Source organism: Neolamprologus brichardi, chromosome 9 (assembly GCF_056152115.1).
Source record: "Neolamprologus brichardi isolate AB-2024 chromosome 9, ASM5615211v1, whole genome shotgun sequence".
Taxonomy (NCBI): domain Eukaryota; kingdom Metazoa; phylum Chordata; class Actinopteri; order Cichliformes; family Cichlidae; genus Neolamprologus; species Neolamprologus brichardi.
Genome location: NC_142112.1, coordinates 23,852,123 through 23,870,582, shown reverse-complemented (window position 1 = coordinate 23,870,582; position 18,460 = coordinate 23,852,123). Strand labels below are relative to the sequence as shown.

General features: G+C 38.8%; 4 protein-coding genes across 5 annotated transcripts; all 4 read right to left on the bottom strand.

The window, feature by feature from the left end:
• Positions 1 to 324: 324 nt before the first annotated feature.
• LOC148101460 (uncharacterized) lies at positions 325 to 3,791 on the bottom strand. Of its 2 annotated transcripts, XM_087845637.1 has the most exons (6): positions 3,706 to 3,791; positions 2,573 to 2,629; positions 2,283 to 2,476; positions 1,993 to 2,160; positions 1,684 to 1,779; positions 325 to 1,235 (listed from the first exon to the last, which is right to left on the bottom strand). In XM_087845637.1, the coding sequence occupies exons 3-6, from the start codon at positions 2,382 to 2,384 to the stop codon at positions 921 to 923; spliced, it is 681 nt and encodes a 226-aa protein (XP_087701763.1). In that variant the 5' UTR covers positions 2,385 to 2,476; positions 2,573 to 2,629; positions 3,706 to 3,791; the 3' UTR covers positions 325 to 920. The 2 variants fall into 2 exon arrangements, with proteins under 2 accessions (XP_087701763.1, XP_087701762.1); XM_087845636.1 differs by lacking the exon at positions 3,706 to 3,791 and having other exon boundaries at positions 2,573 to 3,053.
• Positions 3,792 to 5,496: 1,705 nt separating this feature from the next.
• LOC118454510 (uncharacterized) lies at positions 5,497 to 7,653 on the bottom strand. The gene is made up of 7 exons (XM_035909578.2): positions 7,545 to 7,653; positions 7,159 to 7,303; positions 6,892 to 7,005; positions 6,621 to 6,765; positions 6,348 to 6,496; positions 5,787 to 5,926; positions 5,497 to 5,648 (listed from the first exon to the last, which is right to left on the bottom strand). Exons 1-7 carry the CDS (start codon positions 7,645 to 7,647, stop codon positions 5,497 to 5,499), a joined length of 948 nt encoding a protein of 315 aa, XP_035765471.2. The 5' UTR covers positions 7,648 to 7,653.
• Positions 7,654 to 9,423: 1,770 nt separating this feature from the next.
• Positions 9,424 to 12,782, bottom strand: LOC148101459 (uncharacterized). Its single transcript, XM_087845635.1, has 7 exons — positions 12,680 to 12,782; positions 12,446 to 12,590; positions 12,244 to 12,357; positions 11,771 to 11,915; positions 9,910 to 10,058; positions 9,689 to 9,828; positions 9,424 to 9,575 (listed from the first exon to the last, which is right to left on the bottom strand). Exons 1-7 carry the CDS (start codon positions 12,777 to 12,779, stop codon positions 9,424 to 9,426), a joined length of 945 nt encoding a protein of 314 aa, XP_087701761.1. The 5' UTR covers positions 12,780 to 12,782.
• A 4,081-nt stretch (positions 12,783 to 16,863) lies between these two features.
• nanos2 (nanos homolog 2) lies at positions 16,864 to 17,469 on the bottom strand. The gene has a single exon (XM_006795166.2). The coding sequence runs from the start codon at positions 17,467 to 17,469 to the stop codon at positions 16,864 to 16,866; it is 606 nt and encodes a 201-aa protein (XP_006795229.2).
• Between the last annotated feature and the right edge of the window lie 991 nt (positions 17,470 to 18,460).

The following is an 18,460-nucleotide window of genomic DNA, read 5'->3' as shown; positions in this document are numbered from 1 at the left end:
ACTCAAAAGTCAAATTTTTCCAGAACACAAAAGTTTGGATTACATGGTACTTGTATCTTTTGAGAATTATCAACTCAAATATTTGCAGTTAATATGACTGAAAGTTTCAAGTTTACAAATTCAAAGGAATAAGTTCACAGAACTTATAAAAAATAAGTACACAACCACAACATTTTTTATGTTAACAACACTCAAATGTTTATTAGTTTGTGTTGTCATTATTTTAAGTACACGTTAGTCAAATATGTTGATTACTTGATACTTAAAAACATGTGACACAAAACTTAAAATTTTTGAGGCAATTGATTGCCTCAATTACACTGAGTATCGGTAACTTAATATGCAAAAGTCATAAACATCTGCCATTGAACAGTATCTTGCCTGCTCCCTTTTAGCACATTATGTTGAAATTAAATACATTTTTAAAAAAAATATTAAATAAATTAAAAATAATTAACAAAAACATTTATAAATTAAAATAAGTAGACCAAAAATTGTTTAGTCAGGAAAACTGTCAGTAATAAAAAATAATGCCAAATAATAATAAATAATATCAAAATGTGCTTTTGGCTCTCTGGCTAATATCTGAATAAGGCAACAGGGCAGCAATTTGAGTGAATTACAATGCTATTTGTTTTACATTAACCAGTATCAAACAGTGAAATTTAGGTCATCTTGTGCAGCCCACAATGTTTTAGAAATAGTATTACGAAAAACATTAAAACATACAAATACAAAACATTAGTGTTGCTTTGCATTATGTTAATGAGAACAAAGGCACGTTGTATAGTTTGGACCTATTGGCTGAACACCTGTAGAGTAATGCAATAACGTTTTGAGGCATTATTTAGATAAAAGGAGAGCACTTTGAACTAGCCTTTTATAATGCTTCACCCTGCATCCTTCTTTCAGATGAGTTCCTACATAACCAAGTCATTCTTGAGGGTCTGTAACCTGGGTGACAGTTTACCACTTTCTAGACCAAGTAAAATCTTTTGAGTAAATTCTAAAGTGTTGGTCAGGGCTTTGAGGTAGCTGAGGTGAAGTGCATAGATCAGTCCAAACATTACCAGGAAGGCTTCACCAAATCTGGGGAGACTGACCATGGCATCACTTTCAATGACGACAGAGATTTTCACAGGTTGGTAGTGAACTGGACTTGTCGTGTCATGGTCACTGATGACAGTGAAGAGGGCCACTTCAACACCATCAAGCTCCAACTCATCAGATTCGTCCTGAATGAATGAAAAAGAGATACTAATCACAATCTAACCCAAGAAATACAACAAACGACATATAATTTCTCATTTTACCAACTCCCGTTGAGATCCAATACCTCTTTTACAAGGGAGACCTGGGTCTCACAGTAAGAGGTGAAAAACAGAAGATCCATGTTCTGCACACATAAATCAGCTAATTCACCAGAGAATCAAGTGGTGTGAGATAGACTGAAACTAAGCTAAAGGAAATACACAGGAAAATGTTTTACTAAACATCTTATCACTTTCAACAAAACACCAATTCAGTTCATTCGTAGTGAGGAGACAGAAAAGACCATACATGGAAACCGTATGGGTAGACTAAACAAAGGTAAGTCCAAACAGTGCATCCAAATACATGTTTGTACTTTGATGCACTGTTTATATACACAGTAGTATCTGTTAGATACTTAAGGACACTCACAGTGCAGGTTCTGAAAAATCCAGAGACATCCTCACGCAGATAGACAGGAAGGGCGTGGAGAACAGTAGTGTGCTTGGTGTGGATATCATGGATTTCCTATTGCCAGATAAAAACAGAATTGTATATACTGGTGAGTTTACTCAACAACAACAACAACAACAGTCAAATCAGAACATATGTCCACAAAGTCAGACAAATAGCAAACACAAAGTGGACTAATAGCAAAATTCAAAACGCTCATTTAAATCATTAAACCTGTCCAATGTTCCACTGGTTCAACCTATGAAATGTGTAACAATCTATTATTACCTGTTCATCGTGAATTCTTAGAATTTCAGCCAGGGCATCTGCTGTCTTCCCAGTTTTTGATGCATTCTGTCTGAATAAGGTCATCAGTCGAGGAAGATGGCGGTCAAGTCCAGCGTAGAATGTATTGGGCAGGTTCTGATTTGTAACCCGCTGAAACTCTGCATACAACTACAGCAGAAGGACAATACAGTTCAATTTGAAGAATCTCGCACACCTTTATAAAGCAGCAAAAAGCTGCCACATGAGTAAGAATTACAATTTTCATTTTAAAGAGAGCTGATCCATATTACCTCAGACTCCATTTTTAGAGCAGGCCAGAGGTCCAAGAGCTCCTTCAGTGGCGGGCAGGACATCACTATGGTTTGTCTGCGCAGGGGAAATGTGGTCTCCATCAACTTTCTAATGAGGGGCAGGTTCTTCTCAGCCTTCTTGACTTCTTCAACAATTGCTTGCCTCAACTGGTCAAGGCTTGAAGGATCCTTTCCTTGGGGAAAGTTTTGTTTTTTAGGGGTTTTTAAGACAACTCGAGAGAGAGCGAGAGCGGTGATTGGTAGAAGAATTCACAAACAAAATGAATTACCTGGTATCTTTATCACATCCCCAGTTCTCTTCCTTGACTCGGTCTTAATTCTTGAAGCTGGAACAGAGAGATCCAAAGGCATAAACTGATGAACAATTAAAAAGCATCCAAACGGTGACAAATTATAAATACTTATTGTAATTATACATTTATAATTTTTCCCTGTTAATGATCTTTTCATTTAATCCCCAAAGTGTGAATGCATCTCTAGTCAAGATACTAAAGCCATCGAGCAAATATTACAATACTGAAGACAAGCAGCAGCACTTGAACTTTAACGGCATGGTTAAATTAACAACAACGCCATTTCTACAAACTAAAGCCTTACTGATGAGAGGTTCCCCCAAACATATGTTATTTGAAATTATTTAATGTGCATACACAGTTAATGTCAAAAATGTCAGGCTCCTCATCACTGCTTCTCTCTCCGAACGATTCTGGTTGTTTTGATTGACAGGTTTGTTTTTTAGGACCTTAGTGATCCAAGAGTGCCAATTGGTTGGCAGAAGTTGATTGACAAGTGATTCCACTAATTAGGCAAAGTGAGAGGAGACGATGCGTGTGCAGTGCTCTTTCATTGGCCCTCTAACTCTGGCTTGTGAACAATGTGGCTCGTCAGAGCAGGTGTATTAGAAGGATGAGTTTCATTCTACTGCGTAAAGTGACTGATATATATGTAAAAAAACACCTATCGAGACCGTCGCTCAAACGCCTAATACACCTGCACCACTTATTCGCACATATAGTTTAAAATATAGTGGCTTGAAAGCACTCTCACTGCAGACAGGTATCTCCGCTGTGTAACTGCAGGGACAACCGGCTTGTTTGGACCCAACTATTCTGAGTCATGAGAGGGGGTTTAAAAATTTAGAGAGATTAAAACACTTTGTTTCATACTAGGCCACCGGGCGCCACCTCTAGAACAAGTAGTATCTAACTTTTTAAACAGCCTGCGACCCTCATTACAATAACTTAATGCTAGCTCTGCAAGCGCAAAGTTTCCTTCGGGGAGAACAGCAAAGCACATAAAAAACACCGACCGGACATTTCTGCTATTCTTTTCGACACGCACCCAAAATACAACTAAATATTCGTATTTTAACAATAAAGTAATATCAACCTTGAAAACTTACTGTAAGTCCAGTGATGCTAGTTGCTGCCGTTAGGTCCAACTTTCTCCAGTCGTCCGTGTTGCCTCTTTGGTGCTGTTTCCCGCCCATATACCTTTACTACTTCTGTGTTTCGTATTTTTTTCCAAATAGCGGTAAACGATCAGTGTATAATGCTCATTAGCGCCGCCTTCCGCTTCGGAGGGTGAATCAGAAATTAACTCGGAATAAAAATTGATTCCTGCAGCTACTCAACACTTACGGAAAAAATTAAAAAAAAAAAAAAAATATATATATATATATATATATAGGATACATTGATAAACAATGAATATTACAATAAATACATTTTGTCTTCCACTAATGCATTTAAGACTATTTGATTTTACTTATTTGGTGAAACACTTTGAGATTTTATTGTATTTTAGCATGTGCTACATAAATTAAGTTTATTATTAAATCCTACCTACTTGAAACAACAAAAATAACAGAACTTTACCATTCTTATATGTCCTAACTTAACTGTGTTACGTTGTGCTTAAGTTATGATTTTAAGTGATGCTTACTTAATATAGAAATCGTTCAATTCAATCAAAAATTATTAGTTTCATTTGCTCAAAAAGAAGAACATGTTACACGAACTTGACATATTTAAGTTAACAGAACTTTTTAAAGACTTTCAGTATACACTACTTAATCTATTTAATTACTTTGAACATTCGGGTTTACAGTGTGGAGTATATGCTCTAAATCAGGGGTGTCAAACATAAGGCCCGTGGGCCAGATTTCAAATGCAGCCCACTGAATGGCTTTGGAAAAGATGAAAGAGGGTGTAAAGTCTGGACTTTTAACTCTATTTTCATAAATTTTACAGCATTTCCTACTGATAAAGGCCTCTCCCATGGCCATACACTAAGGTATTTAAGTAATAGATAAACAATTACATGGCATAAAAATAACAGTTTTTTCACTTTCTGCTATAGAAGTTTGTTTTTTTACAATGGGTCCACAGTTTCTGTGAAGTAAAAACCTTTTTATGTTTTATAATTGCAGGACAGTCTGGGCAATCTGCAGCCAGAACCTTTTCGCTAATTTTACACATTTATTTTTACAATTTAAGCCCAAAAGAGTCATGCTGACAGATTTTTTTCATTTACTTTCAGGAACATTTATTTATCATGTAGAAAAACTGAGCTCTACAGCTGATATTTTCCTTCTTTTCTTTTATTAAGATATCTCAGGGATTTTGTGTGTATTTACATTTGTTTACACTGATAGAAATGTAAATGATATAGTCATATAGTAAAAGTCGGTTCTCTAATGTTACAAGCCTTATATTTTTTTAAATGTAAAAAAAAATCTGGATGCTTAAAATTAAAAAAAAAAATCTTTAGCCCACATCTTAAATCAGAAATAATATTTTATAACACCTTGATTTTGGAGTAGCAACATTTATATGGTGTTAACACTGAACAAACAGCTGTGATCATGTATGGTCTATTTCACAATAAATATGTCAATATTAAGAAAACTACATTTGGCTTTGGAGTGTAAGTTTGCACTAATACAAAACAAACATAAATATATATTCAGTCATTTGTCATACATAATAGTCTTATGAAGTTCAGTGTTTACATGTTTACACATCAGTGTTAAAATTGTTAATGCAATATTTTCAAAAAATTCCAGTGCATTTTAATACATCAATAAACATTAAAACAATACAAATCAATACGATGGGAAAAACAATGACATCATACATGAAAAACCTTCAGTAATAATAACAATCAGGTTTGTTTTTTATCATAAAGCTGCTCAGTGAAATATCTTTTTCTGCTTCTTAGCGATCTCCATCGGTTCCATGGCTTCAGGATCGACACCTTCGTAGAGTGGCTGTTTGATGTGTCTCCAGACCACCAAACTAACCCGAATCACAAACAGCACACAGGCTGCAGCCAGCAGCACAGCTGAGAGAAGAAAATTGAATCAGTACAGCTTTTGCACGTGACACGCGGTGACACAGAGCTCATTTTGTGGGTGTATTTATCTAAAAAGTTTAGTGTGGATGCAGGGATTTATGACCGAGAGCTTATGTGAAGTCTTACCAATGAAGACGCCATTGCGACTGGGTGATTCAGCATCATAGTTTTTGTCAAGGTTTCCAGACAACGCCCAGATCACAACGGGGTAGGTAATGCAGATGTACCGCACATGCTCGTCGAGGACAAGATTCTCTAAAACAAACCTATGAAACACAAAACGCGTCGCTTTAGCGTCTCAATTTTAATATGTTAGATTATAACATATATTAATATGTTAGAAGAGTTCAGCCAATTCTACTCCAGTAATATGGTTAAAGATCATACAATGTCATAGGCCATAAGTTTTAGCTTTCATTGGATCATCTCCAAATTTTAAATATACTAATCATTGGGGGAAATAAGGGTGGTCTTTATTTGAACACTTTCAAACATTATTGTTTTAAACAAACATTATTTGACAAATATCACAAAAAAATTAATATACTACATTAGCTTTCCATACTGATGCATAAAGCATCTGAGTTTTAGTGTAGCCGTTGCCCTTCAAAGGGAATTGGAGGGAACTGAGCTCTCTCAATGCTCTCGTTTGGGTTTTTTTCTGGGTTTTTTAAGAAGCACACTCACCATCCAAGCAACAAAATAGTCAAAAGAGAGTATGAGAGTGTGGCAGAATCGTCTTGGGACATGTCTGCTTCATAAGCCAGAACAATCGTCAGGTTGAGGAGGGTTGCAACAGTTGTCCAAGTCGTGTATATCATGACACCATTCTGGACCTGCAAACAGATTTTTTCATGGAGTCCAAGCAAACATTATATTAATAATGTCTGACCACAACAGGCTAACTTGATCTACATGCAAGATTAAAAGCTTAGCTTACAGTTAATAATGCACACGTACCAACACCCGGAGGAGCCACAGGTCTGCTTTGTGGTATTTGTTGAGCCAAGCTCCATAAACGTGAATCCCATGGCAGATGAAGCATATCATGGAGTAGTTAGTGCAGATGATGAGGATGAGAAACACCAGTGCAGGAATCATCAGTCTTTTTTAAGGACAGATACAGCAGAAAAACACATTTTATGAATCTGTTGAACAGCTTTCATTTACATCTTTTAGAGCCATGCATTCCTGCAGGCTTAACTCACACACGACACTCAAAGACTCTTACTCTCTGTCCCAAACCAGCAGCCAACCAATATTGACGCCCATATTGAGACACCAGCTAATAAAGAATCCATAAGGCAGTACTGCAGGAGTGCAGTAAACATATCCATATCCATTCCTAGAAGATAAAAAGTTGATCAATAAATCTGTGGGAACAGTTTTTCAGTGGGTTTTAAAAATAGACTGAAGAGACCTGGATTATATCTTATATCTGTGCTTTAAAAATAACACTGTAGTTTTAAAGAAGAAAATAAAAAGAAGTGGACACAACTTTCTGAAAAGACCCGCAACAATGTAGATGATCATGAAGATCAGCCAGATGTAGATGAGGGTCCAGATGAAAAATGTCCATCCTGAAGGCGTAAGCTGGGTGTCAAACAAAGCTGAGACATTGGCTTGGGTGGTGTGAAAAGGACCTTTGTGGAGAAAAAGGTTAGATTTTAGGGAAATTGACTGTTCGCGGTGTGTTTTCACATCCTTCACATCCAGTGTGTGAATGTGTGTGTGAATGGGTGGATGACTGGATGTGTAAAGCGCTTTGGGGTCCTTAGGGACTAGTAAAGCGCTATACAAATACAGGCCATTTACCATTTACCATACACAAATATCAAAGATACTGAACACAGCTGACAAATGGCTAACAAAGTTTCAACTTACTAACTCCAACTACAGCCAGCCCATTAAGCACCAAGCTCACTACAAAGGCAGCTAAAGACACGAGTATTGCAGCGATACGTCCTGGGTTGTGTTTTCCCATCATGGTCCTCTTATTCTAAGATGGGAAGAAAAAAACATTTTATAAAACAAAAGCAGGAACAAGAAGAAGTGGCAATCGATCACTTTCACACAATTAACACAGAAGCCACTTAATATATCTTTAGACATTTATCAGAAGCACTTTTTTACAACTTTTATCAAAGTTTGCCACCATAAAACAAAACTACAACAAGAAAATTGACTCTTCTTAAGAGAGGCCCAGATAGTAATTTTTAAAGCTTCCTGTGTGCATTATCCATACGACATACATGTTTAGTCCGGTCTAATAAAACAGCGTCCACATGATGAGATTAATAAGACTTACCTGGCTTTGCTCCTTGTTGTGTAAGCCGTGTGAAGATCAAGAGTAATTGCAGAGGACACGGGACCAACTTTTATATGGAGCAACTAGTTGTGCAAGAAGGTATATGACTCTTCAAGACATCACGTGCATCTCTTATCCTCTTTACATTTCTGAAACAATCAATCATAAAACGCTGATAAATATATCTACTCATATATTAAATAATTTTGAAAGCACTTATATACATGTATGTGTTTAATGAATTACAGTTTACAGCATGATTTTATTATGTTATCACTTCCCATTTGTCTCAGCCCTCCTTCAGAAATTACAAATTTACTTTTATACTGTATAACTCGTGAGTTTGAAGGTCCTTTATCAGTTGGCGTGGCATGATAGTAATCCCTGGTTATGTATAAGGTCATATCTGATGATGAACACACTCTTGACAACAGGGTTTGTGGAATATACAGGTAATTGCTTGCATAAGGAAATCAGTGGGTGGAGGTCTTTTTTTTTTTTAAACAAAGCTTTTTATTGATCTGAAAAAACAAAAAAAGAGCAAAGCCAAGATAAAAAGATAGATTTAATGAAATTGTACAGCTTTTTAAATCTAAGTAAAGAGCATAATCCTCATATCTGTGTAAGCAGACAACAACAGATCTTGGAGGCAGCCACAGAAATCCACCCAGCAACTAGATACAGATGCAGTCTGCCACCAGCAACTTGTTGATACAATACATTAAAAGGTTATTAAGGTGTACAACCAACAGAGGCTGGCTCTGAAGACTCAAGGCTGAAGACTGTACGTGACAAAACCAGCGGACTCAGACTGGAGCAGAAAACACACATAATTGTAAACTTTGAACACAACTGAGATTTGTTACATTTGTGCATTTGTTGACTCCGTTCACGTTTTTATTCGCTTATATGGTTTTATTCCCACAGCGCTCTAAATAGTAATGCATTTACTTACAAGTGCAGTGTGCTCTTAGTTTATGCAATAAAGATGATTTTTTTTATGAGGCTGATCAATAATCAGCTCGAGAGCTCCATTGTGTGTGTGTGTGTGTGTGTGTGTGTGTGTATTAAACATAATCATATGTGTTAAAATGACATTTTTTAAATCTTATCATCCATCCTTGTCATTATTAATGAATCTGAATTGCTTTGTCTTCTCTCTTATTGAACAGATGTGCTGTCTGTTAAATAACTCAAAAAAGACCCCATTAAAGTCAGTTTATTTTTACAGCTTATGAAAGGAAAGTAAATGAAAGCATAACTACATTTTTCATGTTTATGTGGTGAAATCAGAAATACACACTTTATTGCAGTTTATACTTTTTGACAGGTGTGAACCTTCAGCTTTATATATCACTTCATGAGGCTTGATGATATTCAGCTGAGGCTGGAGTCATTTACAATACAGCCCTGATATCATACAGAAATCATACTGCAAATCTTTTTCTCGCTCTCTCACTTAAATATCTTTTTCTGCTTCTCTAAAATCTCCATCGGAGACATTTTGTCAGGGTTTATGTCTTCGTAAAGCGGCTTTTTCATTTGCCTCCAAATGACCAAACATATCCGAGTGGCACACAGGGCACAGGCTACACCCAGCAGGGCAGCTATAGTGGAAAGAAAATATCAGAGCGTGGCATCAGTGTGCATCCACATATGAAGTTATCATTTATAGTCAGTGCTATAGTGTCATTGAGACCGGTTGATGGTTTATCCTCACCGATAAAGATGTTGTTGTGGGTAGGAGCTGCGGTGTTGTAGTTTTTGGTCAACACCCCTGTCAGCGCCCAAATCACAGTGGGGTAAATGCTGAAGATGAATCTCACATATTTTTCGAGAATGGAGTTTTCCAGGATGAACCTGTGAGAGAGATGGCACCTTTTATTTATCCATTTTTTCTAAAGAAGTCGCCCTTGTTGTTTCCTCTGTTTGTCAACTTACCACGCTATCAGCACAATGGACAAAACAGAAAGAGCAAGAGTGGCGGCGTCAGTGTGGGACATGCTTGCATCATACGTCAGCACAATGGTCAGGTTAAGCAGGGAGGCAATAGTTGTCCACGTTGCATAGATAGCAATGCCGTTCTGAATCTGCAATGAAGACGAAGCAAAAGACAGAAATGCTGAGATTATAAGCATGTACAGTGGGGCAAAAAAGTATTTAGTCAGCCACCGATTGTGCAAGTTCCCCCACTTAAAATGATGACAGAGGTCAGTAATTTGCACCAGAGGTACACTTCAACTGTGAGAGACAGAATGTGAAAAAAAAATCCATGAATTCACATGGTAGGATTTGTAAAGAATTTATTCGTAAATCAGGGTGGAAAATAAGTATTTGGTCAATAACAAAAATACAACTCAATACTTTGTAACATAACCTTTGTTGGCAATAACAGAGGTCAAACGTTTACTATAGGTCTTTACCAGGTTTGCACACACAGTAGCTGGTATTTTGGCCCATTCCTCCATGCAGATCTTCTCAAGAGCAGTGATGTTTTGGGGCTGTTGCCGAGCAACACGGACTTTCAACTCCCGCCACAGATTTTCTATGGGGTTGAGGTCTGGAGACTGGCTAGGCCACTCCAGGACTTTCAAATGCTTCTTACGGAGCCACTCCTTTGTTGCCCGGGCGGTGTGTTTTGGATCATTGTCATGTTGGAAGACCCAGCCTCGTTTCATCTTCAAAGTTCTCACTGATGGAAGGAGGTTTTGGCTCAAAATCTCACGATACTTGGCCCCATTCATTCTGTCCTTAACACGGATCAGTCGTCCTGTCCCCTTGGCAGAAAAACAGCCCCATAGCATGATGTTTCCACCCCCATGCTTCACAGTAGGTATGGTGTTCTTGGGATGCAACTCAGTATTCTTCTTCCTCCAAACACGACGAGTTGAGTTTATACCGAAAAGTTCTACTTTGGTTTCATCTGACCACATGACATTCTCCCAATCCTCTGCTGTATCATCCATGTGCTCTCTGGCAAACTTCAGACGGGCCTGGACATGCACTGGCTTCAGCAGCGGAACACGTCTGGCACTGCGGGATTTGATTCCCTGCCGTTGTAGTGTGTTACTGATGGTGACCTTTGTTACTTTGGTCCCAGCTCTCTGCAGGTCATTCACCAGGTCCCCCCGTGTGGTTCTGGGATCTTTGCTCACCGTTCTCATGATCATTTTGACCCCACGGGATGAGATCTTGCGTGGAGCCCCAGATCGAGGGAGATTATCAGTGGTCTTGTATGTCTTCCATTTTCTGATGATTGCTCCCACAGTTGATTTTTTCACACCAAGCTGCTTGCCTATTGTAGATTCACTCTTCCCAGTCTGGTGCAGGTCTACAATTCTTTTCCTGGTGTCCTTCGAAAGCTCTTTGGTCTTGGCCATGGCGGAGTTTGGAGTCTGACTGGTTGAGGCTGTGGACAGGTGTCTTTTATGACAGGTGTCAGATGATGAGGTCAAACAGGTGCCATTCATACAGGTAACGAGTGGGGGACAGAAAAGCTTCTTACAGAAGACGTTACAGGTCTGTGAGAGCCAGGGATTTTCCTTGTTTGAGGTGACCAAATACTTATTTTCCACCCTGATTTACGAATAAATTCTTTACAAATCCTACCATGTGAATTCATGGATTTTTTTTTCACATTCTGTCTCTCACAGTTGAAGTGTACCTCTGGTGCAAATTACTGACCTCTGTCATCATTTTAAGTGGGGGAACTTGCACAATCGGTGGCTGACTAAATACTTTTTTGCCCCACTGTACATGAAAAAAAAAGAAAAGAAAAGCAAACATCAGGTGCCATACTAACCAGCAGATGATGGAGCAACAGGTCTGTTCTGTGGTATTTGTTGAGCCAAGCTCCATAGTTATGCAGACCGTAGCAGCAGAAGAATATTACAGCGTAGTTAGTCAAAGCGATTAGGATGAGGAAAGCCAGCGCAGCAGGTGTGTACCTTTAGCAGGGATGAAAAACAGAATTTTACAACAATGAAAACAATTAACCTGCACGTTAGAAGCTGTGTTTACATGCTTCTTGCATGGAAATTTCCCATTTATTGCATGATTTCAGGTCAATCTTATCTGCATATTTAGGCCAAGAGGGCCTGACAATGTGATTCAACACACCTTCATTTGGTTACTCAGCTTAGGTGGACTAACCTAACTAATCAGCACTATATCCAGCCCTCATTTATACGCCCCCTTTTCTAATGCAGTAAGGAAAAACATTAATCAATACTATGGCTTTTTACTGATATCAGTTAAAACTCTCATCACACTCACTTTCTGTCCCACAGGAGCAACCATCCAATATTGATGCCCAGATTTAAGCAAAAAGTCACAAAAAATCCGTGTGGCAAAACTGCAGGGCTGCAGTAGACATAACCATAGGCATTCCTGAAGAAAGAAATCAGAGGTAAATGTAGACTTCAACAAACATCATATAGGAGAAGAAAAAATTAGTCTCAAAAAAAAAAAAACTTACTTCCTAAAGATGCCTGCAAAGACATACAGCACCCCTAAACCCATAAAGATGTAAATGATGGACCAGATGGTAAAAGTCCACCCTGAAGGCGTGATCTGGGTCACAAACTCATCTGAAATGTTGGCGGTGGTGGACAAAAATGGATCTGTGGTGCAGAAACACAGAAATCAGAGAGAGAGACAGAGTGCTCAAAGGTTACAACGTATTTCTAAGAGTATTAAAAGCCAGACTTACGTTTTCCTAACGCTGCCAGAGCAGACAACACAATGGTGATGATGTAGAAAATCACTGCCAGCACTATGGCAATGGCAAGAGTGATGTGGTGTTTTGCCATTTTTAGTAAGCCAGTTTCTATAAAACAGAAGAATTATAATTGAAGACAAATTATAACAAGTTTCTAAATTTCATATTAACAATTTGCCATTAGTATTACATGTCACTAATCAGAAGAAGCCATGACGTACCGTTTAATGTCTTTTCTTGACTGAAAGCACTGGAAGACTGCTGTGTGGGGTGGGCTTTTCTTTTTTACATAAATAGAAGCTGGTTTTGTAACAGTGGAGCTTTTATAGCCCTGTAGCACGTGTACATGTTTGACGTCCTCCACATGTCCTCTGTTTTCGGCTGATTAACTGAACAAAAAAGGAGGAAAACAATCCTGTTGCCAAACTCACTCAGCTTTATAACCATCTTCCATAACTTTAAACATATATAAGAGCTGGACTTTGCCCCAGCAGTCGTGTTTAGTAACAAGTTTTTATCGCAGACTCGTATCAGCAGCAGGTGAGACCAGGGAATGAAGAGCCAAAGGGTTATATCAGCTTTAAGCAACTTAACCCTCACAGTTATGAAATGTTGGGTAGCTGCCAGCTGGAGATCTATGTATCCCAATCCTAAAACTTCTACGGGTAAATGAGAAGAGCCAATGATATGTTTGTTAATGACTGACAGGCAAAATAAATCAGCTAGGATTATATAGAGCTGGAGTGCACATGAAAACAGAAGGTCATGTATGATCACGCACATACACAGAAGGCCACACACACTATATCAGAGCAAGACTTTACTAGAAACACATGTAAAATGCTGCACTGAGTTAAGAGCTTGTGATCACCTGTTTGGTCAATTTTCGTTTCTTTCAGCTGTTTTGTTTCTTATTTGAATCATGTGATCCAACAAAAGATATCTGTAATATATAAAGTTCTGGTCTTTAGGACATATTTTTATACATCTGTGGAGCATTTAAAGATAGTGGAAGTATGTTAACTGCACTTTTTTCATACATTTCCATCTGGAAATTAATATCCAACATTGTTTTTTGGGGGATTCTTGAGGGGGGAAAAAACAGGCGATATAAGTCTGAGAATGAGCTTACTAAAAAGCACCACTGAACGACACAGGAATATATATATATATATATATATATATATATATATATATATATATATATATATATATATATATATATATATATACACACACATATATAGTGCTTTTTCTTACTTCTTGTATTGTCTGTCCCTTGTTACTGTTTGTGCTGAAGATATCATGGTCCTGGGCCATGTTGGCCCAGTATTCTTAGTTTTCGTGTGTTTTGTATTTTGTTCTTTATTTATGCCTTGGTTCCTAGGTTGTTTAGTTAAGATGTTCCTTATTTGGTTGCCCCTCTGTGTATCTGTGAACCCTTGTTTCCCCTTGTGTTTTATTCGATGTTTTCCCCAGCCCGTTATGTCTGTGCTTTCTCCTGTCTGCACCTCTGTGTACTTCCTGTTTTACTTTGACAGTCTCCCGTCAGTGTGGTTTACTCCTGCCATGTCTCGTTATGTTTATCTGTGTCAGCTGTGCTCCCCGTGTGCTTCCACTTCCCTCGTTAACCCTCTGTGTATTTATGTGCATGTCTCCCTCAGTTCAGTGTCGCGTCGTCAATGTCTGCTCCCCGAACCTGTGTGGCTTTCTGTGTTTCCTCGGTCTTCTGTTAGTATTCCCGGTTTAGTTCTGTTTCGTGTTAAGGCCTGCAATAAAGCAGTGATTTTGAGTTCAGTTCCTGTCTCCGTGAGTTTTGCGTTTGGGTCCTCATCTGCCTCCACACAGCCAGTTCATGATAGAAACACTGTAACTGAAATAATTTCCGTTAGGGATCAATAAAGTATTCTGATTCTGATGATATTAACATTTCAATAAGTATGTAATGTAGTATTTAAAGGAAGTTTGTTGCGGGGGTTTTACAGTTTTTACAAAAAAGTTTGTTTGCATGTTATCTATTCAAAACCTATGATAATGTTCAGATTTATGTGCTGGAATTGTATTCAGATAAGCTCATATTTAGAAATGTAGGCTTTATAATGCATATTTAAATGTATGCAAAAGTATTTAAATGTACATTTTTAAGAACTTGTATTAGGAAATTGAATTGTCTTGATATACACCACTGTGCAAGCATCTTGAGTGTCCAAGGAGCCAGATATTGTTGTATTTTATCAACTTAATATATATTCATATGTCTGCTCTGTTACACATACACTCCTTTCTGGTAATCAGATGGCATCTAAAAATCTTGGCTTTAAGTCTGAATGAATATTTGGGTCATTCTTCTGTAAAACTCAGGCTGGAGGCTGTAGAGGAGCTTTTCTGTATCATGTTCTAAACAGCACAAGTTTTGATGCATGCAGTGACATTGACACGCAGTGAGCCACACAAATAGCATGTTGAATCTTTTACACACCGTGCAGTGTGTTTGTCGCCTCACCAGACCACAATGATGTGTGCAAAGTTACATTTTATCACACAAACTGTAATTTGCATAAATTCCTATGTGATGCATTTAGTTCTAATCAGTAAGGGCACTGTTAGAGGAGTGAGCTACAGCTTTCTCAGCACCACTAAGCAGACTCCCTGCTCCAAGTGGCAAAAATGAGAGTGAAACATTCAAAAGTGTAGTTACGCTTCCCTCTTGTCAACTGACAAAATTCATTGTACCAAAAAGATTCCTGATATCCAGGCGTATGAGATGTCATCACTTACTGCACACATCAAGTCGGCTGTGACAGCAATTCATGTGTTTTTAAAAAATCCCCATTGTTGTGCCACACAGGGTGGGGTGATCTCTGAAGACATGATTCAAATGATTTTCTCCAGCTCTCCTGTGCAGCAGCTAATAGGTACTCAGCGCTTTAGGAAACTACTTTCTAAAGGTAAGTTTTTCTTTGGACATTTGCTGCTTTTTCATTCATTTTCAGTCCAGTTCTTGTACCTGAACATTTTCAAAGGACTCTTTTGTTTTTTATTAAGCCACTTAACTCTGACCTATGAATCATTTAAGCATGTTTTGAAAGTACGAAACACAAGGGCTGAACCAGTGTTGTGTCCACACATAACAGCAAAACCCTAAGAAGAATGACCGCCTATTCTTCAAAGAAAACTCAAGAATGAAGGTGGGCATACTAAATTATAACTTTGACGCTCATTAGAATTGTACAAACTCTATTTTGACCTTGTGTACTGTATTTCCCCAGCCCCTCTATTTTGAAACTAAAACTATTGAACCTTAATTCAATTTCTCACTTCACATAATCGTTTCACTTTTGCCTTGAAGTGTTACTTTTAATTTAACTTAATTATTTTTTATGACCCATGTTCTCTGGTGAGTTCAGGAACATCTGTAACTTCAAGTGGAAGAGTTGCACGTGAGTTAAAATTTTCTGTAATACCAAAAAAAAAAAAAAAAAAAAGACAAAATACTGGTGTTTTTGTCGAATAATCTGTCTGACATGAGGGATAATATAGCATTTGCATTTTAACTAAAAGACTCTGAATACGCACTGACACTATGGGCACATTTTTAGAAATCTATTTAATTCCACAGAAAGGTTAGCCACTTTAGTGTTTCACTTGTGACCTATGAAGTACCCCCGAAATTGTACAAAACAACAACAACAATAACAACAACAATAAACACTCGAGGATTTTAAAGAGTTTAATTTTTTCCAAAGTTTGAGAGCGCTCACCCCGGCTCCGGGCTCCACAGATGTGATGGATGAGGGCTCCTTGCTGCAGACTGCAGCGGAGTGTTTGACAGTCAAACATGAAACAGTCTTTGGAACTGAAACGGTCTCTGCCAACACGAACACATACCCCAAACAGTTCGGTAAACATGTACAGTTTCTCGCAGCTTCAGTTTTCAGTAGCTGGCAGAACTTGGGACACCCTCAAAGCTGGCGCAGATTTCTCCCGTTGAGCCTGCGCGTACTGGCGAGCGCAGATGTGATGGATGAGGGCTCCTTGCTGCAGACTGCAGCGGAGTGTTTGACAGTCAAACATGAAACAGTCTTTGGAACTGAAACGGTCTCTGCCAACACGAACACATACCCCAAACAGTTCGGTAAATATGTACAGTTTCTCGCAGCTTCAGTTTTCAGCAGCTACCAGAACTTGACTCCCGTCTGCATCCTCCCAGCCGCCTCCCACTTCATCTGCGGGCAGTACCTGCGTGTGTGAGCGCTGTCACCGGTGGCTTCGCAGATAGGGCAAGTGTAGTTCCGGAGGATGGGGCAGAAAACTTTCCCGTCGTCTGATTTGAGCTTGTGAGATCGGTACACCCTCGGAGTCTCCCCGTTCTGCTTGCAGAAGCGGCAGTAGTCCGAGGATGACGCGCTGCTGCTGGTGTCCGACGCGCTGCTGGTCGGACTGGACTGCGATGAGTTTTTGGAGGATTTCTTCCCCCGAGTGGAAGTGTGGACCTTACTCCAGGGGGGCGCTTGTCCCTTCTTTGGACGCTCGGTGTCTCGGTTATCAACCTCACGGTTGCTGCACAGTCTCTCGAACACTTGGCTCAGATTCATGTAGTCGTGCCACATGTTAAAGCTGTCCCCACCAGTGACGATCGAGCTCTGGACCTCCAGTCGTCTCGGCATTGTGGTCATTTTTTGGCAGAAGTAAAACTGAGGGTGTGTTTGGAGCGCCTCATATTTATAGCTCACTGAAGATGGTTTTAAAATGCAACAATGTTTGGATCCTATAGATTGCATGCAGCCTGGCGACGTTTTTTGGAGGCAGAGAGAGAGAAAAAAAGAACTTTGGTGCAGGTGCAGTCTTTTATGTAGCTTTCTGGTGACCTTATAAGAACCTTTACGAAGCCCGTTGACAGGCCTTTAATCGAATGATCGGTTGGTTGATTGATAACAGAAAAAAACGACACATAAGATGGACATAAAGGACTGAAAACACCAAGAGCAAAATGTTGCATCGCACTCATTTATGTAGTTTATGTTTAGATTGGATAATTTTGCAAAATAACGCAGCAAAATAAATAATAAGAGCCGGGATGTGGAGACTATTTAGCACTGAAAAAACTCCGTCCATGTGAACAGAATCAGGGGTTACCTTACCTGTTGATTAAATATCAAGACTATTTAGCTATAAGCTTACTTTAAAGGCTCATAATAGGTGAACTGTCTTGGTATAGTTGGGTCACGCAGAGTTCATGCATTTTTTTCTATCGTAGTGCGTTGGCCTTTATCCTCTCATCCCCTCTCGCTCTCTGTCTCTCTCTCTCACACACACACACACACGGTGTTTAATTGTATGATAGATAGATAGATAGATAGATAGATAGATAGAATTCAAAGTGAATTATGTGATTTAATCTGTTAAGTTCAAATCTCCATTCTTTCCCTTAGTTTTGCATGTGTTTGGGTTTTTTTTCTTTGTCTTTTCTTATTTTGTCACTTGTTTACAGTTTTATTATTATTCGTACTTCTAATGTGCTTGTATCTGACAATGGGCCGTGTGTGTGTGTGTGTGAGGATGATGATGGTCCACGTTGTGTTACTTGTTGTTTGTGTGTGTGTCCCCCGATGACCCCTGGCGCCGGAGCGTCTAGACTACATTAGAGATGTGTCACATCCAAGAGCTGCACCTGCGCTTATAGAGAGCACATACATAGAGGTGAGGTAGGATAAATGGATAGATGCGGTCCTTTTTCGAAGCTGAGCGCACAGTTGTATTTCTTGCACAATC

Excerpts from the sequence above, each read along its gene's own strand:
- LOC148101459 (XM_087845635.1), bottom strand. The coding sequence starts at position 12,779 with ATGGCAAAACACCACATCACTCTTGCCATTGCCATAGTGCTGGCAGTG. Across the intron at positions 12,358-12,445 it reads TTTGCAGGCATCTTTAGGAA|GAATGCCTATGGTTATGTCT; the intron begins GTAAGTTTTTTT and ends TTCTTTCTTCAG. Across the intron at positions 11,916-12,243 it reads TTGCTCCTGTGGGACAGAAA|GTACACACCTGCTGCGCTGG; the intron begins GTGAGTGTGATG and ends TCCCTGCTAAAG.
- LOC148101460 (XM_087845636.1), bottom strand. The coding sequence starts at position 2,753 with ATGAAAAGATCATTAACAGGGAAAAATTATAAATGTATAATTACAATA. Across the intron at positions 2,477-2,572 it reads GGATGTGATAAAGATACCAG|GAAAGGATCCTTCAAGCCTT; the intron begins GTAATTCATTTT and ends ACTTTCCCCAAG. Across the intron at positions 1,236-1,683 it reads GATTTTTCAGAACCTGCACT|GACGAATCTGATGAGTTGGA; the intron begins GTGAGTGTCCTT and ends TCATTCATTCAG.
- nanos2 (XM_006795166.2), bottom strand. The coding sequence starts at position 17,469 with ATGCAATCTATAGGATCCAAACATTGTTGCATTTTAAAACCATCTTCA.
- LOC118454510 (XM_035909578.2), bottom strand. The coding sequence starts at position 7,647 with ATGATGGGAAAACACAACCCAGGACGTATCGCTGCAATACTCGTGTCT. Across the intron at positions 6,766-6,891 it reads CTGCTGGTTTGGGACAGAGA|ACTGATGATTCCTGCACTGG; the intron begins GTAAGAGTCTTT and ends TCCTTAAAAAAG. Across the intron at positions 5,927-6,347 it reads ACTATTTTGTTGCTTGGATG|GTTTGTTTTAGAGAATCTTG; the intron begins GTGAGTGTGCTT and ends TGTGTTTCATAG.